The sequence below is a fragment of the Tursiops truncatus genome, chromosome 5 (genome assembly GCF_011762595.2).
Source record: "Tursiops truncatus isolate mTurTru1 chromosome 5, mTurTru1.mat.Y, whole genome shotgun sequence".
Taxonomy (NCBI): domain Eukaryota; kingdom Metazoa; phylum Chordata; class Mammalia; order Artiodactyla; family Delphinidae; genus Tursiops; species Tursiops truncatus.
In genome coordinates this window covers 115,459,962-115,482,810 of record NC_047038.1, presented here as the reverse complement: position 1 = coordinate 115,482,810, position 22,849 = coordinate 115,459,962, and the positions used below count along the sequence as shown (strand labels likewise).

The following is a 22,849-nucleotide window of genomic DNA, read 5'->3' as shown; positions in this document are numbered from 1 at the left end:
ATCAAGCTCCCCCAAAGCATTACTGATATTGTGATGCTCAATAATTCAAATCTCTCTATCCTTACTCAGCCTAGTTATGGCTCTGAGGATGATCTTCAGAAAGCAAGCCTCCAGGCCTTCCGCCCTTAACAACCTTCTCAGTACCTACAGAACAGACCTTCTCTTGGGTACCTAACTAGGATTGAGATGGATAGCTCATATATAAATCTTTTAACTTTATGAGACACTGATGAACTGTTTTTCAAACTGCCAACAATTGTGTACCCATTAGTGATAGATGAAAGTTCCAGTTATTCCATATCCTTCCTAACTTTTCCTATGCTCAGCCCTTTCGATATTAGCTCTTCCAGTGGGCGGTTAGTGGTACCTCATTTTAGTTTAAATTTGCATTTCCCTAATAACAAATAATGATGAGTATCTTTTCATGTGCTTATTTGCCATCTGTCTTTTTGATAAACTGTCTTTTCAATTCTTTTGCTCATTTTTAATTGTTTTATCATTCAGTTGTAAGAATATACATTCTGACACAAGTCCTTTGTCAGGTACCTATTGTACGCATATTTTCTTCTAGTCTATGACTTGCCTTTTCAATTTCTTAATAGTGTCTTCTGAAAACTTTAATGAAAGTTTTTAATTTTGAAAGTTTTTAATTTTGAAGAAGTCTTACGTATCATTTATTTTTTGGTTCATGTTTTTTGTGTTCTAAGAAATCTTTGCCTAACCCAAGATGACAAAAATTTTCTCCTATATTGTATTCTAGATGTTTATTTATTTATCTGTTTGTTTTTTTCTTTTAGCTTGTATATTAAGGTCTATGATCCATTTGTAATCAATTTTTATATAAGTGTAAGGTAAACATAAGGAAAGGTTTATTCTGCATATGGATATCCAATTGTTCCTGCACTATATGTTAAAAGGATACCCTTTCCCCAATGAATTTCTTTTGCACTTTTGTCTAAATTTATTAAACACATATGTATGGGTCTATTTCTAGATTCTGTATTCTATTCTGTTGATCTATATATCTGTGCTTACACTAATATGTTACAAACCATGCAATGAACATTATTTTTGTTTTAAAGAGTAAATATGTTTAAGTAAATTAAACTTTTGATTTTTAAAATTCTGTCCACATACATAACATTTCTGGCACTCTTTATTCTTTTGTGTAGATCCAGATTTTCCATGGTGTCATTTCCTTCTGTATAAAGGATCATTTCCTTTAAAATGTGTCATAGTACAAGTCTGGTATGAAATCTCACAGTTTTTGTCTAAAATGATCTTTATTTCACCTTTATTTTTGAGGGACATCTTCTCTAGATATGGAATTGTAACTTTTTATGTACGTCAGTATTTTGAAGATGTTACTCCATTATCTTCTGGTTTGCATAGTGTCTAATAAGAAGTCTTTTACAATTCTCATTTGTGTTCCTCTGCACATGTGCCTTTTTTTTCTTTTTATTTTCTGGTTGTTCACAATTTTCTCTTTACCTCTGTTTCTCAGCAATTTAATACCTGTGTTTCTTTCTTTTTTTAATATTTACTCTGCTGGAGTACATTTTGCTTCTTGGATCTGTAGTTTCATTGTTTCATCAAATTTTGGTCATCATTTCTGCAAATATTTTTCTGTCCCCCTCTTCTTTTATTCTAGGACTCTAATTATATGTATGTTAGATATCTCGGTATTGTTCTGTAAGTCATTCATGCTCTGTTTTATCATTTTCGGTTATTTTTCTCTTTGTGCTTCATTTAATTATTTTCTAATACTATGTTTGCAAGTTCACTATCTATTCTTCTGAAGTGACCAATCTGCTAATTCCATCCAGTGCATATTTTTATTTCAGAAATTATATTTTGCTTTTCTTTGAGTTCTATGTGATTCTTTTTTTAATTTTCCTTTTTTTTCTCATCCTTTTTATATGTTTCTTTGCTTTCATAAGTATGTGAGCATATTTATAAGTGCCATGTTAAGGTTCTTGTCTACTAACTGCATCACCTCTGTCATTTCGGGGTCTGCTTCTATTGCTTAATTTTTCTTCTAGTTACAGGTTATATTTTCCTGCTTCTTTGCATGCTTGGTATATGCTTGTTGAATGCCGGGGGCATTTTGAGTTTACATTCTTGTTGCTATATTTTATTGTATTCTTTTAAAAAATGTTGGGTTTTGTTTTGGTATGAAGTTAAGTTACTTCACACCAGAAGGACTCAGTAAGATCATTTCAAACCTTATTTTTAAGCCTTGTTAGAGTGAATCAAGAGCAGCCTTTAATCTAGGACTAAGTTAGTCCCACTACTAGGGCCATGCCCTTCTGAGGGCTCTATGCAGTGCTCTATGTGTGACAAAGTCTTCTCACTCTGCTGGTCAGGAGATAAACCATTCCGAGTCCTGTATGACCACCAGGACTTCTTTTGTATGCTTATTTCTCGTGCTTATTTCCCTGGATTTTGATAGTTTATTCACATGCGTATGCAAATCAGTACTCAGGTAAAGATTTTAAAGCACCCATTTACAGATGTCCAAGGCTCTTTCTGTATGCAGCTCCTTCCTTTTTGGTACTCTGCTCTGCAAATTTTAGCCATCTTGGCTTTTCCTGAACTCCACTTTCTGTCTCCTCAACTTGAGAAGTTGCTGTTTGGCTTCTCCCTCCTTGTGCTGCAGCTTGGAAACTGCCTCCAGGAAGAAACTAGGCAATTATAAGGTCACATAGTTTGTCATCTTCCTATGCTGCCTGTTTTCCAATGCCTAAAAACCATGACTTTATACATTTTGTCTAGCTGTCTTTTTGTCATTTGAGAGGACCCATATTACCCTACCATGGCCAAAAAAAGAGGTTCTAATTCCATGTATTTTATGTATAAGTATCATTCTTAATATTATTTTACTTTCTTACCTTTATTTTCCTTGTTTTTAATATTCTAATAAACACAGTTTTGTTTTTCTATAACAGTACTTATTTCACCAATTAAATATTTACCATATGAGGGAGACTATGAAAAGAAGAAACATAAGTTCTAATCCTGAAATTTCACCTTCATTAACACTAGTTACTTTCAAGTTCCCTTAGAATTTAGTATGTATGTATGTGTGTATATATAGACATATACTTTCACCAGCTATAAAAAACAAACGAAAACTCACTGAATTCTTCTACTCAATTTGGTATTGAGAGAGAGTAGTGGAAGTGAATAAACAATAAGAAATTCCTTCTCAGTACCTAAGTAATCAACATAATCAATGTTCTGTATATAATATATATCTTCAACTTCTTAGCATACTGACTTTCTGGCATTGTTATTAAGGAAAACGGAACATTTCTTAAGAAAATCCTGAGTTAAGTTTTAGAATGGAATGCTTGTTTCTTTCTTTGAATACAGCAGAATGCTTTGGTATACTATGTTAAGGTTGAAAAGATACTAGGAATTGGAAGGTGTTGTGTTTTCTCAAATATATTGTGAGCAAAGCCTCTAATATTTGTGACCAAATCCTTTTTTGTTGTTGTTTACCATTTCACAATTGCCGTGTTGTGAAATAGTCCATGCTTTTAATTTCTTAGACTGTAAAATTAATACTGTGTAGTATTTGTCATACAGCATTGAGTACAATACCACACACAATTAGGTGCTCAATACTGCTTTGTGATGAGCATAATAATAATTACTTTCTAAACAAGGTCTATCAATCTCTATGGAGTGGAGACTATGATGGGCATTTGAAACTAATGTCACACATATATCTGAGTAATGAGATACATGCCTACATTTGTGTCCTTACATTTTCATTTTGAATTTCTTTACGTTACTTTTCTCTTTCTCTCTCTCTCTCTCCTTTTTTTTTTTGTCACAGTATTGTATAATTCTATCTAGAAAAAAGGAAAATGCATTTTTTTATCCCACTCTATTATTAACCTTTCATATCTTATGTTAAAAATTTGGCTTATGCTTTGTTTTCTCTGTGGGATTAGTTATGTAAAGTCGGAGTTTGTCTTTTGCTATAAACCTACATCATAACATTAAATAATTCTTTAATATTTTCATAAACATATGCAGCAAACAAATCCAGTTATCCTTCACAAGATTCTTTTTTTAAGAACTATTTTTAAAAAAAATAGAACTTAATTGAGGTTGTGCACATTAGGATATGAAAAATTTATAGTAAATTTTATTGTGAAATTTCAGTTATGTCCTATGGATGAGTTCCTAAGAAAACAACTCAAGAACTTATTTTCCAAACATGTCAGTTCAGATTCATTAAAAGAAACAAGGGGACTATCAATGAAGAAAAGACCTATTCTCTAATCCACAGTGTGCAAGTCCCTAGTCTTAAACATGAAATGTTTTTAAGTTAAATCTTGCTAATATTAAATTAAGCTAAAATTTAAGATGCCACTAAAATGATTTATCTTTTATGCTAGATTCATGGATCATAGTTTATTTTAAACCACGAGCTAGTAACTGTCTTCATACACTAGGCAAAACTCTGTTAACTTAGATACTTCTTTGACATTCTGGGCATGAATTCTTAAAGAAATGCATGGCTTGCAAATTTAACTTTAAAAAATCCTCGTGATTTCAAGTGTTGACAGATTTCTTAGTAGACGAAGCTTGTCTACTCAGTAACAAACAAACAAACAAAAAAAAACATAGGGAAAAAAGTTGGAGCAATGCTGAATTAAAGGAGGAGAAAATACATGCCCTGCCACACTCCCAAATCACTGCAGCAAGATGTGAAGGATGTGTGAAATGACAAATCCCTGTCCAATGCACAGGAAGAATATAAATACTGCTCTGAAATCACCACAATGATGTTCTATTTGCTAGAATTTTCTGTTTAGGTGAACCCAGGAAAACCTCACCTCACCTACAAATCCAAAAAAGAAATGAACCAAAAAGAAACTCTGTTATTTTACTGTATGCGACATTCTTGTTTTTCCTTTTTCTTAGCCATAACATATTGATTGACTATTAGACATATTCACTGACTATTAGAATAGTTAAGTATTGTTGAGAAGTTTGTCTAACAATTTTTTTTTAATTTTTAAAAAAGGAAATATCAAAACATATATTGCATGGAGGATACCAGAAAGGGTTTCCATTCTGGAGTCAACCAGACCTGGGTCTGAGCCCTAGTTTTGTTTGAATCCTGGGTTTGACTTTAGTTGCATGACCTTGCACATTTTTTAAACTTCTCTGAGCTTCAGTCTTTTGCTTTGTGAAATGGAGATAACATGGACCCACAGTTTGAAGGTTAAATGAAATAACCTAAGTCACTGATGTCACTAGCAAAATATTTGACAACATAGGTAGTTGTAAAATTTGGGTCAATTTTCTCCTCCCTTTTCTTGATGGGGATACCTGTTCTGGCATGGAAGGAAGGTTGCATTTTGAACTGAAGTCTTGGGTTTGATTTTTCACTTTTTAATTTATTAGACAATTCACTTGACCTTTCTGAATACATATTAGCTAATTTTTTCTGAAAATATATACTGGTTATATCCTATGAGAAAAATACGTGAAAATGTAGACTTTAAAATGTTAAATAAGGGCAAGGTATTATTATTATTATAAATTAACGTATCTAAGTCAAAAATATATACAGATATAGTATTCAGGTTTCTATGAATCTGTTCTTCAGGGACTCAAAGAACTACACTGTTATCTTATTCTAAAATGTTACCGTAAAAATTGTCTGGTCAGTTTCTTCAAGGGCATATTCATTGGAAGTATCTCATAGTAAGTTTCAAGATGTCCTCAGAATGCAGAGGTTACGAATGAGTGTACTGGAATTGGACTCCAGGATACTTGACTTTGCATTTCTATTCAAGCTGCAATTTGACTTTTGCTATCTTGGTTCTCCATATCATTCAGATGCCTTAATTCATTATGGAAATTGATGCTGAGTGTTTACCCCATGCCAGACTACCATTCCTCTTTACATATACAAATGTAAGTCACCTGTGGAAAAATTAAGACCTAGGTCCTACTATATTTCAAACAATAACTAATACTTTAGAAATTTTTAGAACCTTCTCCCAGTTGATAATGTCACAGAAAGTAAACTGAGGCAGAGGAATTACCCCATGTCACTGATAAGAATCCCCATCAAAGTTCTGCTCTCAAATGAAGTGACATTCTGACTCAAAGGTATAGCTTCATGTGCATCAAAGTTAGGGGATCACCAGAGAAAATAATTTTCAAAATCTAATTTAATTCATTTAATACAACCAGGAACCAAAGAGAATGAAAGATGTCAAGGAAAAGAGAAAATATACCTCAACCAGTAATAGGTTTCGTTTCCTACTAGGAAAAAAAAATTAACGTTCAGTAAAATTTGAAAAGAGAATGAGGCCAATTCATTTTGATCCTGTGGCAATACTTTGAAGCTTACTTTTTAACCTAGTCTATTTTACATTTCCAGATGTTATGAAAGGCAATGTATACAGAAAGCAGTACCAACGGGGATTTGGGTATTTCATTTTCCCCACTGCAGTGACGATTTGGGTCTTACTTTTTCTGAAAGCATCTTTAAAGAATTCTTCAAGCTGTCTGGAGAATGCTGGCTTGCAGAATTAAGCAGTAGGTCTGCATGGGTTGCTATAAGAGGTTGTAGTTGATTGATGTTGCTGAGAACTTCTTTTGCTTTGGCTGTGTTTTCAGGTGAATAGTAAATAAACTGGTATCCAGTACTGCAACAACAAAGATAAAGGCAAGTTACACAACGAGCGGAAAGACTTTTCAGCACTTAGTACCAGATGGCGAATGATAAACAGAACTCCAAATAGCATTACTTCCTATTGAACAGATAAGAGCTATTCTAAGAGATTTTTATGATATCCGAAGAGTGTTTAAAGTCAAATGACCAAGATATTTTGTAAGACTAGTTGAAATAAATCCAGTCCTCACTCAGTCACTAGGAAGATTCTTCATGATTACATATGTCAAGTATTAGTATTCAAAACAAATTAGTATTAATATTATTAAAAATTATTAGTGAACTTGAGGTCACACAGTACAGAGAGAAAAGTATGAGCCTTTATATTTAGGCCAATATGAATATAGATCCTGGCTCTACCTCTTACTAGCTGGGTGATCTTGGGCGGCCTTTACCTTCCTCATCAGGAAAGTGGGAATAATTATGCAAACAGTTCTAAGAGGTGGGTAAGATTGGTTATCATTCATGTGAAATGCCTGACACAGAGCAAGCATTTAATAATTACTGTGTATATTTTTCCCCATGATACTTAGGGCAGGGGGCATACATTTTAATAGCTGAGAAATGGGGAGAATATAAATTAATGCCAAGTGGGCATATGGAGAATTTTATTGGATAGAAAAGAGACATGACGGCATAAAAATTCCCTTATGCTATCTTTTTCATCACCTTTTTTGTTCCCCTTGTGGTTTCTCATTTGACTTGTAAAAATATCTAAAATTGATTACAAATGAAAGAATGACTGACTTTTATAGTCATCATTTAGGAGTTGGTCAAGCATGTTACGGATGTAAGAATTCCGTGGAATGAAGGAGTCTTTGGCCAGTTTTATTAGGAAAAACAAAGGAGGCATTCCAGCAGGGAAAGAAGTGAAACAGCAAAACATCAGCCAAAGAAAAAGAAGAGAGTGGCCATGGATGGTGCATTTACACAGTGGGTGCAACACTTGGTCATATCCCTTTATATCCAATCATCAACGCTTTTTTCATAGCATCTTTGAAACCAAGTCCCCCCAAAACAAAGTTTCCTTACCGAGAACTTTGTTTATGATTAATTATGATTAATTATTAATCAATTATAATTTATGATTAATGTCTCTACCCAAAACTTTATTCCCTTTCTTGTCTCCTCTGACCTCAGTCTTGTGCTCATTGACCAGTCAGACGACTAAAATTGCTGTTGTCAATATCATCATTAACTTACAAACTCAGGTTGTTTCTCCAGGGCAGGATGAGCTAACAGGACCCCAAGCCATGGCCACCTGGTCTGAGAATCATAAACCAGTTATCCTGACTCCCCAAACTACGATTAAGGATTAAGGACTATCACAAGAGGATGATTAATCCCAACCCCCCTTTTTTTTCCCCTTTAAAAAAATCTCCAACTCAAAGACCAAGTTGGAGTGGACCTGAGGCTTGCCTCCCCCTCCCTTGCTTGGTGCCCTGCAATAATCTTCACTTTGCTCTCAGAGTTTGGCTTTCTGAACCGTGGGCACATAAGCCCTCTGCTGGGTTTCACCTTGCAACCTGTGATGAGTATTTACTGAATATTTTCTTTACATTTACCAGCTAAATTATTAACATTCCCATAATTCCATTTCTTATTTTGAAATATTAGCATCCAATAAGACACATTAACATCTAGAAAGCACTCTCCCCTTGCCTTGACACTAATGATTTTCAGGGCAAAGTATCAGTTTCTTCAGGAAGACAATATAATAAATATTTCTATTATTTAATTTATTTTTTCACAATTATTTTTAAAAATGACCTTGGTGCTTGGACTATTCAGGAAATAGGACAAGAAGTTGATGAATGAGGGATACAAGTGTCTAAAAGCTAAGAAACACATTGCTATCCTGTGACACTGATGAGAACTCACTCAATTCTGTACTTGTAGATTTTTTAAATTTCAGAAGCAGGAGCTTAAAAATAAAACATACCACTTATTTTAATGCAAACTGAAGCAGATGACAAGTAACAATGGCGAGGAGGAGAAAGAAAACAATAGTCCAGGCCAATTACCTCTGTCTCTTCCTGGCTCATCTGATCTGTGGGACTGTGCTGAAGCCTTTAACAAAAATCATGAACTGGGATGTCCCCCTAATCATCTGTACTCAGACTGGATACAAAATTCAATCCACTGCAGTCTTTAGTAAATCAAACAACTCCATGTTATTTCCGCAAAGAAAATGATTATCTAAAGATACTGACACATACACACTACTATATACAAAACAGATAATCAACAAGGACCTACTGTATAGCACAGGGAACTATACTCAGTATTTTGTAATAACCTACAAGGGAAAAGAATATGAAAAAAATATATGTGTGTGTGTGTGTGTGTGTGTGTGTAACTGAATCACTTTGCTGTACACCTGAAACTAACACAACATTGTAAATCAATTATACTTCAACAAAAAATAAATGAATAAAGATATTGATGTGTCACCAGGGTGGGGATGATATTTAATACCCAGCAATTTTTACAGCTGAGAATAGGACTTACTAAGGACTAGACACAGAAAGCAGCCTGGGAGGCCTGCTCTGTGGTCCCTTTTCACTGATTTGCTCTTCTGTTATTATAATTTGCTTTCTGGTTTCATCATATGGGGATGGATAGGCCTCCCATGGCTTAGCTCTGGGAAAGCTAGAGCTCTCAAGGCCAGTGTGGTTTTCCCTCCTTCTCTCCACAGATCTGTCCTCTTTCTGAGTGTGTCATTCCTGGCCTCTCACCTGTTCACTCCTATGCCCTCTTTTTGACTCCTCTATACATATTTCCTACTCTGCAAATTCCCTGAGTCTCCTCTCCATTGGAGGAAATACACTGCCAAGTTTTATTTCTTACATCTTCTTTCCTTACACCCTAGTTCAGTGGTGCTCAAATTTTAATAGGCGTAAGATTCACTCGGGGATGAGGTCAGGGCCTGGGTATTTTTAATAAAGACTGCAGGGGCCCTGGCAACACCAAGAGATTCTGCTGTAGTAGGTTGTAGTCTTCGTAACAAGCATCTCAGGAAATCCTGATGCAGGGGGACAGCTGAGCACTTTTAGAAATACCCTCTGCACTGTTTTGACTGTGAGTTGCCCTCTACACCTCTGATCACACTACACAGTGACTCCGATAAAAGTTCCTTATTCTAAGTTTCTTATCCTTAACTCATTCTCATTTTCATAATGCCTTCTATAAGGCTACTTTTGCACTCCATCTTTTTTTTTTTTTTACAATTCTGTGCATTATTAGTCATCTATTTATTTATTTAAATTGAAGTACAGTTGATCTACAATGTTGTGTTAATTTCCGCTGTACAGCAAAGTGATTCATTACACATATGTATATTCTTTTTCATACTCTTTTCCATTATGGTTTATTACAGGATATTGAAAATAGTTCCTGTGCTATACAGTAGGACCTTGTTTTTTACCCATTCTATATATACTAGTTTGCATCTGTTAACCCCAAACTCCCACTCCATCCCTCCCCCACCCCACTTCTGCCTTGGCAACTACAAGTCTGTCCTCTAGGTCTATGAGTCTGTTTCTGTTGTACTTCATCTTTACATTCAGCACAAAATGCTTTGGTTCACTTCTCATTACCAGTGTTGCCCCCATCATTCTTTCATCTTTTCCCTCCCAATATACTCTCCACCCTCTTCTTCTCCTTCCCCAATACATTCTTCAGTCACCATCATGGGACCGAACCGTAACTCCTGGCCCCCTGTTCCTGAGTCAGTTTCTATTTGAGAAGAGTTATGTAGCAGGCATTGGTTCTCCTGGTTAAGCCTTTTCACGATGAGCATCTTACCTACAGAGGCTGAAAGATTCATTTTCCACAATAAGAGCCAATGTTGGTGTCCAGGATGAAACAGTATGGTATGGAAAAAAAAACCCACCACCCACAAAATAATTTTAAGTATACATACATTTCATCTATATATTCAGTGCCTTACTCTTTAAACATGTCATATATTTGAACAGTTAGAGCTTCTTAAATAGAAAGTTATGAGTATAATTTAATTATTGAGATAAAAAGAATATTGCTAAACTCTGTTTTATAGTGGTCTGAAATTTTAACTGAATCCAAACACTTGAATCAACTATCAATCCGGCAAAAGCAGAAGAAAGACAAAATATTTGCTTGGACAAAGAATATTTTATAGGAGATAAATAATATAGCAAATCACAGATAATAAAAATTGAAATTATTGTCATAATATTTTTATATTGATGAAACAGTGAATGAAAGTATATATGTATGTATGTCAATATATACACTTTAATATATATTTATTTAAATTATTTAATATCCAGTTAATTAGCATATACACATAGCCATACTCATATGCTCATGTGCATATTGTTACTACTAGAGGTATCATTTTTGAGATATATCACATAGTGAAATAATATTCATATTCACAAACTCTAATTGATAACCGAAATATGATTAAAACAATGATATATGTTCTTGTGTGTATATCCCACCTCAGTCACTTCTTGCTGGTCCTCCTTATGTCTCCTCTAGTGTTCCTTTCTTTTATCTACATGTCCTTCCTAAGTACTCTCATTTAATCTTGTGGTTTAAAAATCTCAGTTATGCTAATGATTTTCGAATTTCTTCATCTCCAGCCTAGACTTTTCCCTGAACTCCATTAAAAGCAAAAGCCCTCCTCTTGACAGTTGCAACTTATCATGTTCCAAACTGAGCTCCTGATCTGCTCCCCATTCTCTACAACCAGCTCCTTCTACCCTCTTCCCCATCATAGTTCACACCAAGTTCATCTGATGTGGCCAACATCTCTTCTCTTCCTCTCCTATTTTTTGCCCAATTTTTCAGAAAATTCTGCCTTTTTTTTCCAAACATATGCAGAATCCAACCACATATTTCCACACTCACTGCAACCATGCTGGTGCAAGCCACCATCATCTACTGCCAGGATTATTACAGTAGCCTCAAACTGGTCTCCCACCTCCGTCCATACTCTGAGACATTGAAATCCTTGACGTGTGCTTAGCTGGATGTGGGTGGGAAGCAGGCAAGGAGAGAGAAATAAAGCAGTTCTTTCTTAGTCCCCTGCCCACACCCCAAATCCAAGGACTTGCTCCACCATTTATCTGTGCCTTCCTTCTCCCAGGCCACTCCTTAACCCATTTGCTCAACCAAGCTACTATTTTGGCAAATGGAGTCATGGAAAAATACAGATGAGAGATGATGGGGAGGAAGGAGGGGAAAGGGAAGGAAAAGAAAGGGAGATGGGGCATGGGCAGATTAGGGTTGATGAGCTCAGGAAAAAAGTGCTATGGAGTGATGTGCCTCACTCCATAGCAGAACTAAATCTCCAGAGAAAAATCTAAGGACTATTTCCACTTCTATTTTTTTTCCTCTACTCAAGCACTACTTGTGAAAAAAACGATTTCTTGAATCCAGAGGGAGGCACAGATGTGCTTTCGGTTCTGAGAAGAAAACCATGTGGATAATAAATGAAAATTTACAGCTTAGTGCACTTGAATATACCCTTCTGGCTTCACAGGGTTTAACAATGTGCTTCATGAAACTGTAGAAGGTAAAAAAACATACAGCTCTGCTTAGGAAAAAAAACTTAAAGGAAACCAGTATTTGTTTTGTTTACCTCCTATAGATTTCACTTGTATAAACTGAGTTAATTAATTACTTAATTAATCTAAACTTAAATTGATGTTTGTCTCAGAAACTACTCTTTCTAAAAATATTGGTTTCTTGGAAATTTTAGAATCAGCATTTTGAACAAAGCTTGACTCTCTTGTTTATTAGCTCTGTGACAGGTAATGCTAATTAAAGGGGAAAAACCTAAAATTCATTTCATTTCGGCTCAACTTGCCCTCAAAGGAAATTTCCCTATTGGCTCTGGTCACACTGCCTCCTATGATCACCCCACTTTTCAGCTTGAAAGTTCTTACCTGCGATTTTTTGACCACTAGAACTAATATATATATATATATATATATATATATATATATATATATATATATATAAAATCCTTTCCTTCGTCCTATTCTTGCTCTAACAAAAGGTTCCCAGACACTATTATATGACAAAGTCCAATTAGTTTTCACTTCCTTCCACGGCCTATTCCCATTTATCCTTGGTTTCACTTGCCCTGATTTCCTCTGCCAACTTCCAAGAGTCTGGTAGATCTATTTCTGCCTAGTTTGGCTTCTGGTATTTTCAGGCTCACTTCTCTGTGCAGATGTGATGGAGTAACACCCAAACCAGGTCCCCTGATTCCCTTCCATCCAAAAAATTTCTCAACTCCATCCTGGACTTCATTCATTCATACATCTAATTAAAGTACAGAGTAAGATAAGGTCTAAGAATAGAAACCATTCCCAAATACACTGCAAGGTAGATGTTCCCCTGACTGCAAATGGGCCTGAGGGATATTTTTAGAGGTGATGGAAATGTCCTAAAATTGGCGTGTGATGAGGATCACATAACTCTATAAATTAACTAACATTCACTGAACCATACACTTAAAAAAATAGGTCAATTGCACATTATTCTACACAAGTAGAGAGTAGAATGCTGGTTCCCAGGGTCTGGGGGTGTGGGAAATGGGCAGATATTGGTCAAGAGGTACAAAGTTTCATTTACCCAAGATGTATATATTCTGGAGATCTAATGTACAGTCTGGTGACTAACAGTGAGGTATTAATGGTAACTATGTGAGATGATGGATAGGCTGATTACCTTGATTGTGATGTTTATTTCATAATGTATACATATATCAAAACATCAAGTTATACACCTTGAATATATAAAACTTTTATTTGTCAATTATACCTCAATAAAGCTGCAGGAAACAAGTAAGTGTTCCCAGCATATGATATTGTAGTGCTGGTGATTATGATTCTGATAATCATGATTCTGGGATAAGAATACAGGGAAACAGAAGGTATATTTAGGACCCATTTCATTTTTTCCCTGTTAAATCTGATATTTTTTATGGAGGGTCTCTAAAAAAGCCAATAATTTATTATAAAGCCAATAATTTATTATAAATTTATTATAAAGCCAATAATATATTATAATACTTGGATTATTAATGTAGAATTTACATTAATAATCCAAGTATCTCTCTCTCTCTCTTTCTCTCTCTCATTTTAATAGCTAATAATTATTGGATCTATAATATGGGCCTAGAATTATGCTAATTTCTTTTCAGTGATTATTTTATTTAGTCATGAGAACAACTCTCTGAACAACAAATATTATTCCCTTATATAAATTTAGAAATTGAAGACTCAGTAGGTTAAGTAACTTGATCTAGAACATACAACTACTATAAATGGTAGAACCAGGATTCAAATGTAGGTCTTTATTAATACACAGTTTGAACTCTTAATTGTGTTTTACTATTTTATGAACATGGTATAGATCCATTTGAGATTTGAAAAAATTACAATCCCATAACTAACACAGGAAACATCTTTTATTTAGTAAAATAATGGTAGGTACAGCATATAAATATTAAAACAAAATATAATTGAAGAAGTTCTCATCTTCTAATTAAAACAAAGCTCATTAGAGAAGATGTATGATTCCATTTTATAACACAGATTAGACATAAGAAAGAATTTGAAAATCATCTCACCATGAATTGCTTGCAACAAATATTTAACGACTGCTGTTCAGTCAATGCACTGAGAAAAGCAAAAGGCTGGAGTTAACCAGCAAGATAATCACGGGATGAGTGTGATGACACTTGTCCTCTAAATGCTACAGCCAGGGCTGGTAGCAGAGAAGAAGAAAAAGGGGGATAAATAGCTGCTTCCCACAAGTCCTTGGGAATCTAAGGCTCTATATTGTTAATATATGCAAAAATCGCCCAGGTAGCCATAGTTTCAGGGTTTGTTTACTAACCACTCAGTACTATAGCTCTTTACATTCCCAAGAGCTCAGACCTTCATTTAAGAGCAATGTAAAAGGATGTCACATTGCATCCAAATTTCCTAGGCATTTTGTTGTTGGAGATTTTTTTTCATGATACCTAGTTTTCCATATTTGCTGGAAGTAGAAGGGGCAAAAGGGTTTTACAAAGACATTTCTCTTATTCTACAACTAGGAGAGATAGAAAACAAAAAGGAAAGTCCTAAAGGAAATAGAACTCTGTATCTATCTCTACCACTCTAAGTTAACTTGTTATCCTTTCCAAAACGTTCACCAATACCTGTCCTCTGTGTATACATAATTTCTTTTTCTTTTTTTTTTTTTTTTGCGGTACGCGGGCCTCTCACTGTTGCAGCCTCTCCCGTCGCGGAGCACAGGCTCCGGACGTGCAGGCTCAGCGGCCATGGCTCACGGGCCCAGCCGCTCCGCGGCATGTGGGATCTTCCCGGACCGGGGCACGAACCCGCGTCCCCTGCATCGGCAGGCGGACTCTCAACCACTGCGCCACCAGGGAAGCCCCATAATTGCTTGTTTTATTACAAGTACCTTTTTATATACACCTCTAGATACCTCATAATCCACATACTAATTTAAATGACTACATAGTGTTCCACTTCAGTGATGCAGAATAAGCTTGCTTAATCATTCATTCAAGATGTTTCTAAAATTTTACCATTATGAATAGAATCTCTGAATATCTGAAATATTTTCTTTTTTAAAAATTATTTTTATTATATATAATTCCTAAATAAGTGGTTTTCCTGGGGTGTATTTAGGAAAGCTGTAGATAGAGAATAAGGCCAAAGTCTTAAAAATATTTTACTATTTTCTTTAGCAGATTAAAATAGTAACTGATCTGACTGAAAATTACCACATCAATTCATTCATTCTTTTTTGTAGTACAGATAAAGTAATTTACTTTGAAAATTATATTCTCATAAAGGCCCAGAAAGGGTCAAATACATCAACTTTAAAAAAATTTCTATCTGGTGGGTAGCAAAAATCAATTCTTAGAAAGGTTATCCGTAAACAAACATCATTCATTCATTAACAGCATACACATTTCGTGTTGAAAATCTATTGAATGTATGAGGATGAATGCATATAGAAGACCTTGAGACTGGGCACCGAAGTCTGATTTTCCAGCTCTGTTATTAGCTATATGGGCGATTCAGTCTCTGAAACTCATTATTCTCATTGGTAAAATAAATAGGGGAATTTGTAATCTGAGATTCCCTGTAAGTTCTAAGATCTAAACGATTCTTTAATGCAAAAAAAGGCAGACTCAAATAACTTTCTTGTTTCCCCAAACTTCTTTTCATATTGAATATAGACAACTGATCTTATTAAGTAAACATGGTGAACACATGGTGTATTTCCTGTATTCCCTTTCCTCGTGAATTTTCCATTTACCCAGTTATATTAACCAGAAACCTGAGTCCTTCAACCCTGCTCAGTCCCTCGAGTCCTCATCCAATTGGATTTAAATCCTGTAAAAATTTCCTTAAATCTTCTTCAACTCCTTACTCACCCATCTCCTCTCACCAGCACTATTATAATAGCCTAATTGTGTGCCCTTAGTTCTCTCCACATAGTAACTCAAAATGCGCCTCTGGTCATGTTAATACCCAGATAAGAACCTGTCAATGAGTCCTCTTAGCCTAACCTAGCCTATAGGATGAGAAGCCAGGACTTGACACAGCAAACAAGGGTCCTTCAGATTTGGTTCCCATCCTTTAAGCCTTCTCTCTCTCTCTCTCATTCTCTCTGTCTGTCTCTCTGCCTCTGTCTCTCTGCCTTTCTCTCTTTCTCCCGGCCGCTCCATGTTGCTGGAGTTCCCAAGCCAAGGTGCAGTGAATGGTACCACCCTGCCCAGGTGTGCTGCACAGAAGCCTGGGAGTCTTCCTAGACAGCCCTGGATTTTTACCTCCTACTCCAAACAGACACACAAAGTCCAAACAATTGCCAAGTCCTTTAAAATATCTCTGTAACTGATCCCCTTCTCTACATCTGTGCTTAAACCACCCTAAGCCAACCCACCTTTCTTCAGCAGAAGCACTGCAATAACTACTTACTTACGCAAGCCTCTTGACAGGGAAGAAGATGTTGGAATAGCTTAGGCAAGGTCCCATCTAATAAAGATTCTGCAATGACACTATTTTTTCTCACGTCACATAAGCTGATTGTGTGATTTTCCCATGACATAAATCCCATGTGTACATTTTTTTAAGTTAGTACTTTCACTATAATCTTGCAAAGAATGAGATACTCTAGAGTTAGTTTCTAAAGCTCTGGAAAATACAGCACTTTTAAAATTTTCTGGCAGTATATTTGTAGATGACTATCCTTTCTGCTGTTTGCTGCCTCTAGAATGATGGATATTAAATATCTAAGCTCATAGAGAGCTTTAAAGAACATGCTGAAAATTACTCATCATTTAATCTGAGTACACAAGGTCTTCCTTGGATTAAAAGCATACTAGTTAAGATGACATAACTATGTCACGATTCCAAATATCTTTTTAGTTTATAGTGAAGAAGAAATGCAACTCCTGATTTACAGAAAATAAGTCCTCAAACCATATATTCTTTTCATATTTAGTTTTTTAAGCAGAAAACAATGTTTCTATAGTTCGCTATAGATTCCACATTTTTAACTCCTAATATTCCTATTGATTAACTTTTTCTTCTGAGCTAAAACCAGAAGTCATATCTTAATAATTGTGTGAAATTAAAACATTTAATTGTAAAGTCAAATTATCCAAATTATCTTCCTGAGAGTGATGATACACTTAATATGTCTTTCCTCAAAAATCTCAAGATTGTAACCATTCTTTCTAACAATCTAATGATTTCAACAGAAATCAGCCACATCCACAGTGCAGATAAGGAAACTAAAGGGTAAAAGCTCAGTGGTTTTCTGACATCACACAGTTAAGATTATGTGTTTTATCATTTCCAGACAATGTTCTCTTTACCGAATTTATTATCACTCTAATTTCTAGGATCATTTAGCAAACTTGTTTTCATTTACAATTAAAGTCATTTTCTTGAAAGGAAAGATTCAACTTTTTTTTTTTTTTTTTGCGGTACGCGGGCCTCTCACTGTTGTGGCCTCTCCCATTGCGGAGCACAGGCTCCGGACGTGCAGGTTCAGCGGCCATGGCTCACGGGCCCAGCCGCTCCGCAGCACGTGGGATCTTCCCGGAACGGGGCACGAACCCGTGTGCCCTGCGTCGGCAGACGGACTCTCAACCACTGCGCCACCAGGGAAGCCCGAAAGATTCAATTTTTAAGCAGTTTGAACTGTTACACTTGACACAGCGCTTCTTGCTTCAGATTATACTTTGCTTCACAAGCTTTTGGGTAGGTGATTGGAAGAATGTTGCCAACTTTTAAACGTTAAAGTCACCACTGCATTACTAATATTGAACCGGATTTTAGGTTGGCTGTTTTTATAAAAATCATCAGCTTTCCTCTTTCAGAACACATAAAAGAATATTTTCACTTCCTAGTGAGGTGCAAGCAAACACAAACATTCTAATAGCTGACAAATGGCTGTCTGAAAGCCTACAAGACATTTTCCGCAAATGCCCCTATGTTTCTGTCACCTAGTTACAACACAGTGATCTCTTTAGGCAGACCAATTTGTTCATCCTCTTACTCCTCTGACAGACAATGCTTTCACTTCTTTTATTTACTTCTTCATATACTTAGTCATTCAAGGAACACTTATCAAGTTAGTTCCTGACACAGTTAGTTACAGACACAGTCCATGCCCCCAGAGTACACAGTCTAGAGGCGAAGAGAGGCAATGAGGTATGTTTGTACGTGGGAGGCGAAAAGCAGATGTGGCCTGGCCAAGGAGTCGGAGAAGACTTCAGGAAAAAAAAAAAAACTTCAAAGCAGACCTGAAACTGAAGAACTTCGGTCTGGTTCACCATGGAGGGTGGAATGAGAGGAGAAGATGATGGTGTGAGTGGAGAAAGATGAAGCTGGAGAAAAAGTCAGGGTCAGATGACACATGAATATCTTATGCACCTTGTGCTTTTATTCTCCAGGCAAGAGGCAGCTATGAACTGTTTAACATGATGAAATCACAAGATTGTATTTGCCTCTTAAGAGATATTATTCCAACCAAGATGAGGAAAACGGATGAGATGAGAGCCAGCCTGGAGGATGAAGACTGATTAAGAGATTTGGCAGTAGGATGTTTAAAAAATAGTGATTCTACGGGTTAGGATTATCCTAAACCAAATTAATTATTGAAATGAACGAATTCCTGAGATATAAGAAGGTAGAAGTGATGGAACTGATTTTTTTTTTTCTGGGAAGTGGAAGCAAGGGAAGAAAAGTAGTCAAGGATTTTCAAGCTTCAAAGTTGAACATCTAGATGGATGTGGTGTCTTAATTAAGAAAAACAATCCCCAAGAGAAGTTTGAGGATAAGGGGATGAGAGATGACTGAATGTGTCGACTTTGAGGTGTTTGGATGATACCATCAACGTGGAGCTGTCTACTAAATGGTGGTAACTACATGTCTGAATCTCAAGAACCATGCCTGGGCTTAGCACAGAGATGGTGTACGAAGCCTAGTACTTAAGCATATGCGGGCACAAGGACTTCCTGTATAGCACAGGGAACTATATTCAATATCTTGGAATAACCTATAATGGAAAAGAATCTGAGAAAGAATATATATGTCTATATATACATATATATGCATATATATGTATAATTGAATCACTTTGCTGTATACCTGAAACACTGTAAATCAGCTATACTTCAATAAAAAAATTTTAAAAAGAATAAGTGGGCAATTAGGCATATTATGCACATTAATAGAACTTTTTTGGAAGGCAGTATGACAGCATCTCTAAAGTGTAACCACTTCAACTAAGAAATTCCACTTTTAGGAATTTTATCAAAAAGAAACACAAATTTGCAAAAACAGAAGAATAAGGGTTTACCTTGCAAACACACAGTTATAACAAATAATAGGAATTAACTAAATGCCCATCAATATTGTATTGGTTAGATAATTCTGCTACATTCAATCAATAAAACCCTACTTGGCTTTTAGAAAAAAAATGAGATCTAAATGTATTGCAATTAAAGGTTGTCAGAACATTTTTTTGAGTAAAAAAATACTTGTTTACATATTTTATATAAATAATAGCTAATATCTATTAAGCCCTCATTATGTGCCAGGTACCATTATAAATGTTTGGTGTATATGAAGTCACAAAATCTTCAGAACAATCTATGAGGTAAAGCAATATTATTTCTGTGTCACGAGTGAGGAAACTACGGTACAGAGGGGTGAGGTAATTTGGCTAATGTCATAATGCCAGTAAGTGCCTAAACCAGGATTCAAATCCATACAAGGTGTAGAATCTATGAATTATCTGAGATGAGAGTTTCTGCCTTGCCCCAGAATGGACACCAGAAAAAGTAAACTGAATTATAGGAAAGTCAAGAACATGACATTCCTATAACCTGAGTTTCTGTCGACAAAGAGTCCTGATCACTGAAAACTCAGAGTTGGATAGCTAGAAAAAACTGCATAGGGAAATGCATTAAGCTGTTCAGATTGGTTTACTCTGGGGAAGGAGAATGGAAAAGGCAGACTTTTCACTTTATGCGCTTCTTTATTCTTTGAATTTGTGTGCTAGAAGCAAACATTGGTTTTTTGTATAGTTAAAAAGAGAATGAAGCAGGAGAAGTTCTGCATTACAAATTCATTTAGGATCATATGCAACTTAGCGAGAATCCTTTCATTCCCTTATATTACATTTAGTTTAATGCTTTGCAAGTGTCATCATTTAGTTTGTAAAGTATGTCCAAGACTCAGCAGGGCTATTTAATTGAAGTATTTTATTCTCTCCTGACTCCACGCTATAGATGTTGTAAGAGCTAAAACCCACCTATTCTTTAAAATGTGTTGTTGTGCACAGGGGGCTGCACAGAGAAAAGTGCACATTGATGAGAAAAACCTGGTACACAGTTTTGGCAGACCTAGTGTTGTATTTGCTCAAACATGAACCGAGCTGAAATCTAAGTGTGGCCAAGGAGACACTGACTCACCGGAAGAAGAAAATATACCTCCAATGAATCAAGTTATAATCAACACAAAAATTAAATTGCTATCTCCTTGGAAATGATATGTTGTCAACTACTGGACACAGTTCAAAAGAAAAAAAAAGGAACGAACAGGGCTTTTATTCACACTTCTTATTTCTACAGCGTCTGTATGATTTTATTATACTTTTAAAATGTCTATATTTTTTTGTGCTATAAAGTGTTTTTTCCAAAAAGGTAAAAAGTATTTGAAAGTGAACAGGAGATGAGTTTTAGCTATAACTTGTAAGACTGATTATTAAATATAGTAGCTTTGTTGCATTGGGCATGACTTCCAAAAACCAAAAACACATAAGGATTTTTAAATGGAGAGCACTCAATTTATATACTTTGAAGAATTAGTCATTTTAAGCCATTTTGAATTTTTTAATTTATAATAGAAAAAAACATAAGATGTAGATTACATGTGGAAAAACAAACTGGAAGAGACTGTACCAGTATGATCCTAGTAACTGTCTTGTTGGGGAAGGACATTATGGGTGATTTTAACCTCCTACTTTTGACTTTTCTACATTTGCCAATAAACATATTTACAAAATTTGAAAACTGTCAATAGAAAGCAATATATTAAAAATATATATCACTAAAAGATAAAAAATATTTCTGTTTAAAAGATATATGACATGAGACATGGATTATACAGAGTTATGATCTCAGATTCTAAACTGCTCTACCAGTGAGTGACAAGATAAATTTCTGAGAAAAACCCAGTGATCAAGGTAGAGACATGGAAAGACCTCCAAGCAGGGGAAAAAAATTGGCTCTCAAAAATCAAATCATGGATGCAGTCTTATTGCTTTCAATGAATACATTTGAATCACTCATTCCCTTTCATAAAAGAAATGAAAATCTTTGTCTTAAGCATGAAAGTGAAGGGTTTGAAAACAAATATACTTGTAACTGCTGCCTAGTCTGCTCATATGTTACTGGAGAAAGTACATAAAAAGAAGAGTTGGAAAACTCTGACCATTTTGCTTAGATATCTCAGCTTTATACCACTAATGAAACATGTTAATTTATGTTTTAAACCCCGCCCCCCCATTAAGCAGTGGTTAGTGATACTGTCTGATGAATATATTTCAGAGGTAGTGGTATGATTTTGCATCCAGTTCTCCCATTTCTGTTTTATTGGATTCTTGCTACACTATAGGCTACAGAGAACTTCCTTCCCTGATGCGGTATTTCTCCTTTTACTCAAGAAACTGCCTATTTATAATAGAGAATTGGGAAACTTCTATTCATATTTCTCCTTACAATAATAAGGAAAATTTTCCTTAGAAATTGTATAACCATTGTGACTGTATAACCCTTGATCTCATAAAAAGTAAGGCTGGTTTGTTTAACTCTTCGTATTGCTTTACTTTCCTTCGGAAAATTCCCCCAAATTCTAGTACGACTCAAGTGTTGTAAACTCAAGGACCACCTATAACACTTCTACTGGTAAATTTTAGTTTGTTTTCCTTATGATTTTTCCAAATGATTTTTTTCTCTTTTCCATTTGAAATTTTGGGGTAGTCAATCTTGATTACGGGACCAGATAGAGTGGGTGGGAGGTATGGAAGGAAAACCATGGTAGATACTCAAGGCAGGCATTTGACATTAGGATCTCTTGCAGGGAGTCAGCTCTGAGTTTGTCCCTAATGAATAGGTAGATCATAAGGAATTAATATTCTCCAGGAGTGAACACTGCCCCTCATTGGCTTTTCTTCTTTACAAAGACTCTTGGTTTTCATGAGGTGCCTCTCTATCTCAGTGAAAGGGCTGTGCTGTCAGGTCATAATCTTACTCAGCGAAAGTTCTGGCTTAATCTGAGGTTCCTGCTGAAATCACAAATGATCAAAGCCCGCAAAGTATGTGTTGTTGTGGTAGATTTTCCCTTTCTTTTACGAAATACTGGAAGTAAAGAATTGATTCATACTTTGAGGGAGGAGTCCACAAGCTTTCAAATAGTGCCTAGGTAAATCACCAAATCCAGAAACACATAAGTGTTTGATGAACAAGTGAATACATGGGAAAACGTATATATATTTATATATATATGTGTAAAACTGAATCACTTTGCTGTACACCTG

The 22,849-nt window shown here is 35.5% G+C and overlaps 1 protein-coding gene across 14 annotated transcripts in view; it reads right to left on the bottom strand.

The window, feature by feature from the left end:
• INPP4B (inositol polyphosphate-4-phosphatase type II B) overlaps positions 1-22,849 on the bottom strand; it is a 717,274-nt gene that overhangs the window by 133,939 nt on the left and 560,486 nt on the right. For all 14 annotated transcript variants that reach the window (XM_073805532.1, XM_073805533.1, XM_033857340.2 and 11 more), the window contains one exon: positions 6,506-6,683. In XM_073805532.1, the coding sequence (XP_073661633.1) occupies positions 6,506-6,683 (178 nt within the window). The remainder of the gene's footprint in view (positions 1-6,505; positions 6,684-22,849) is intronic.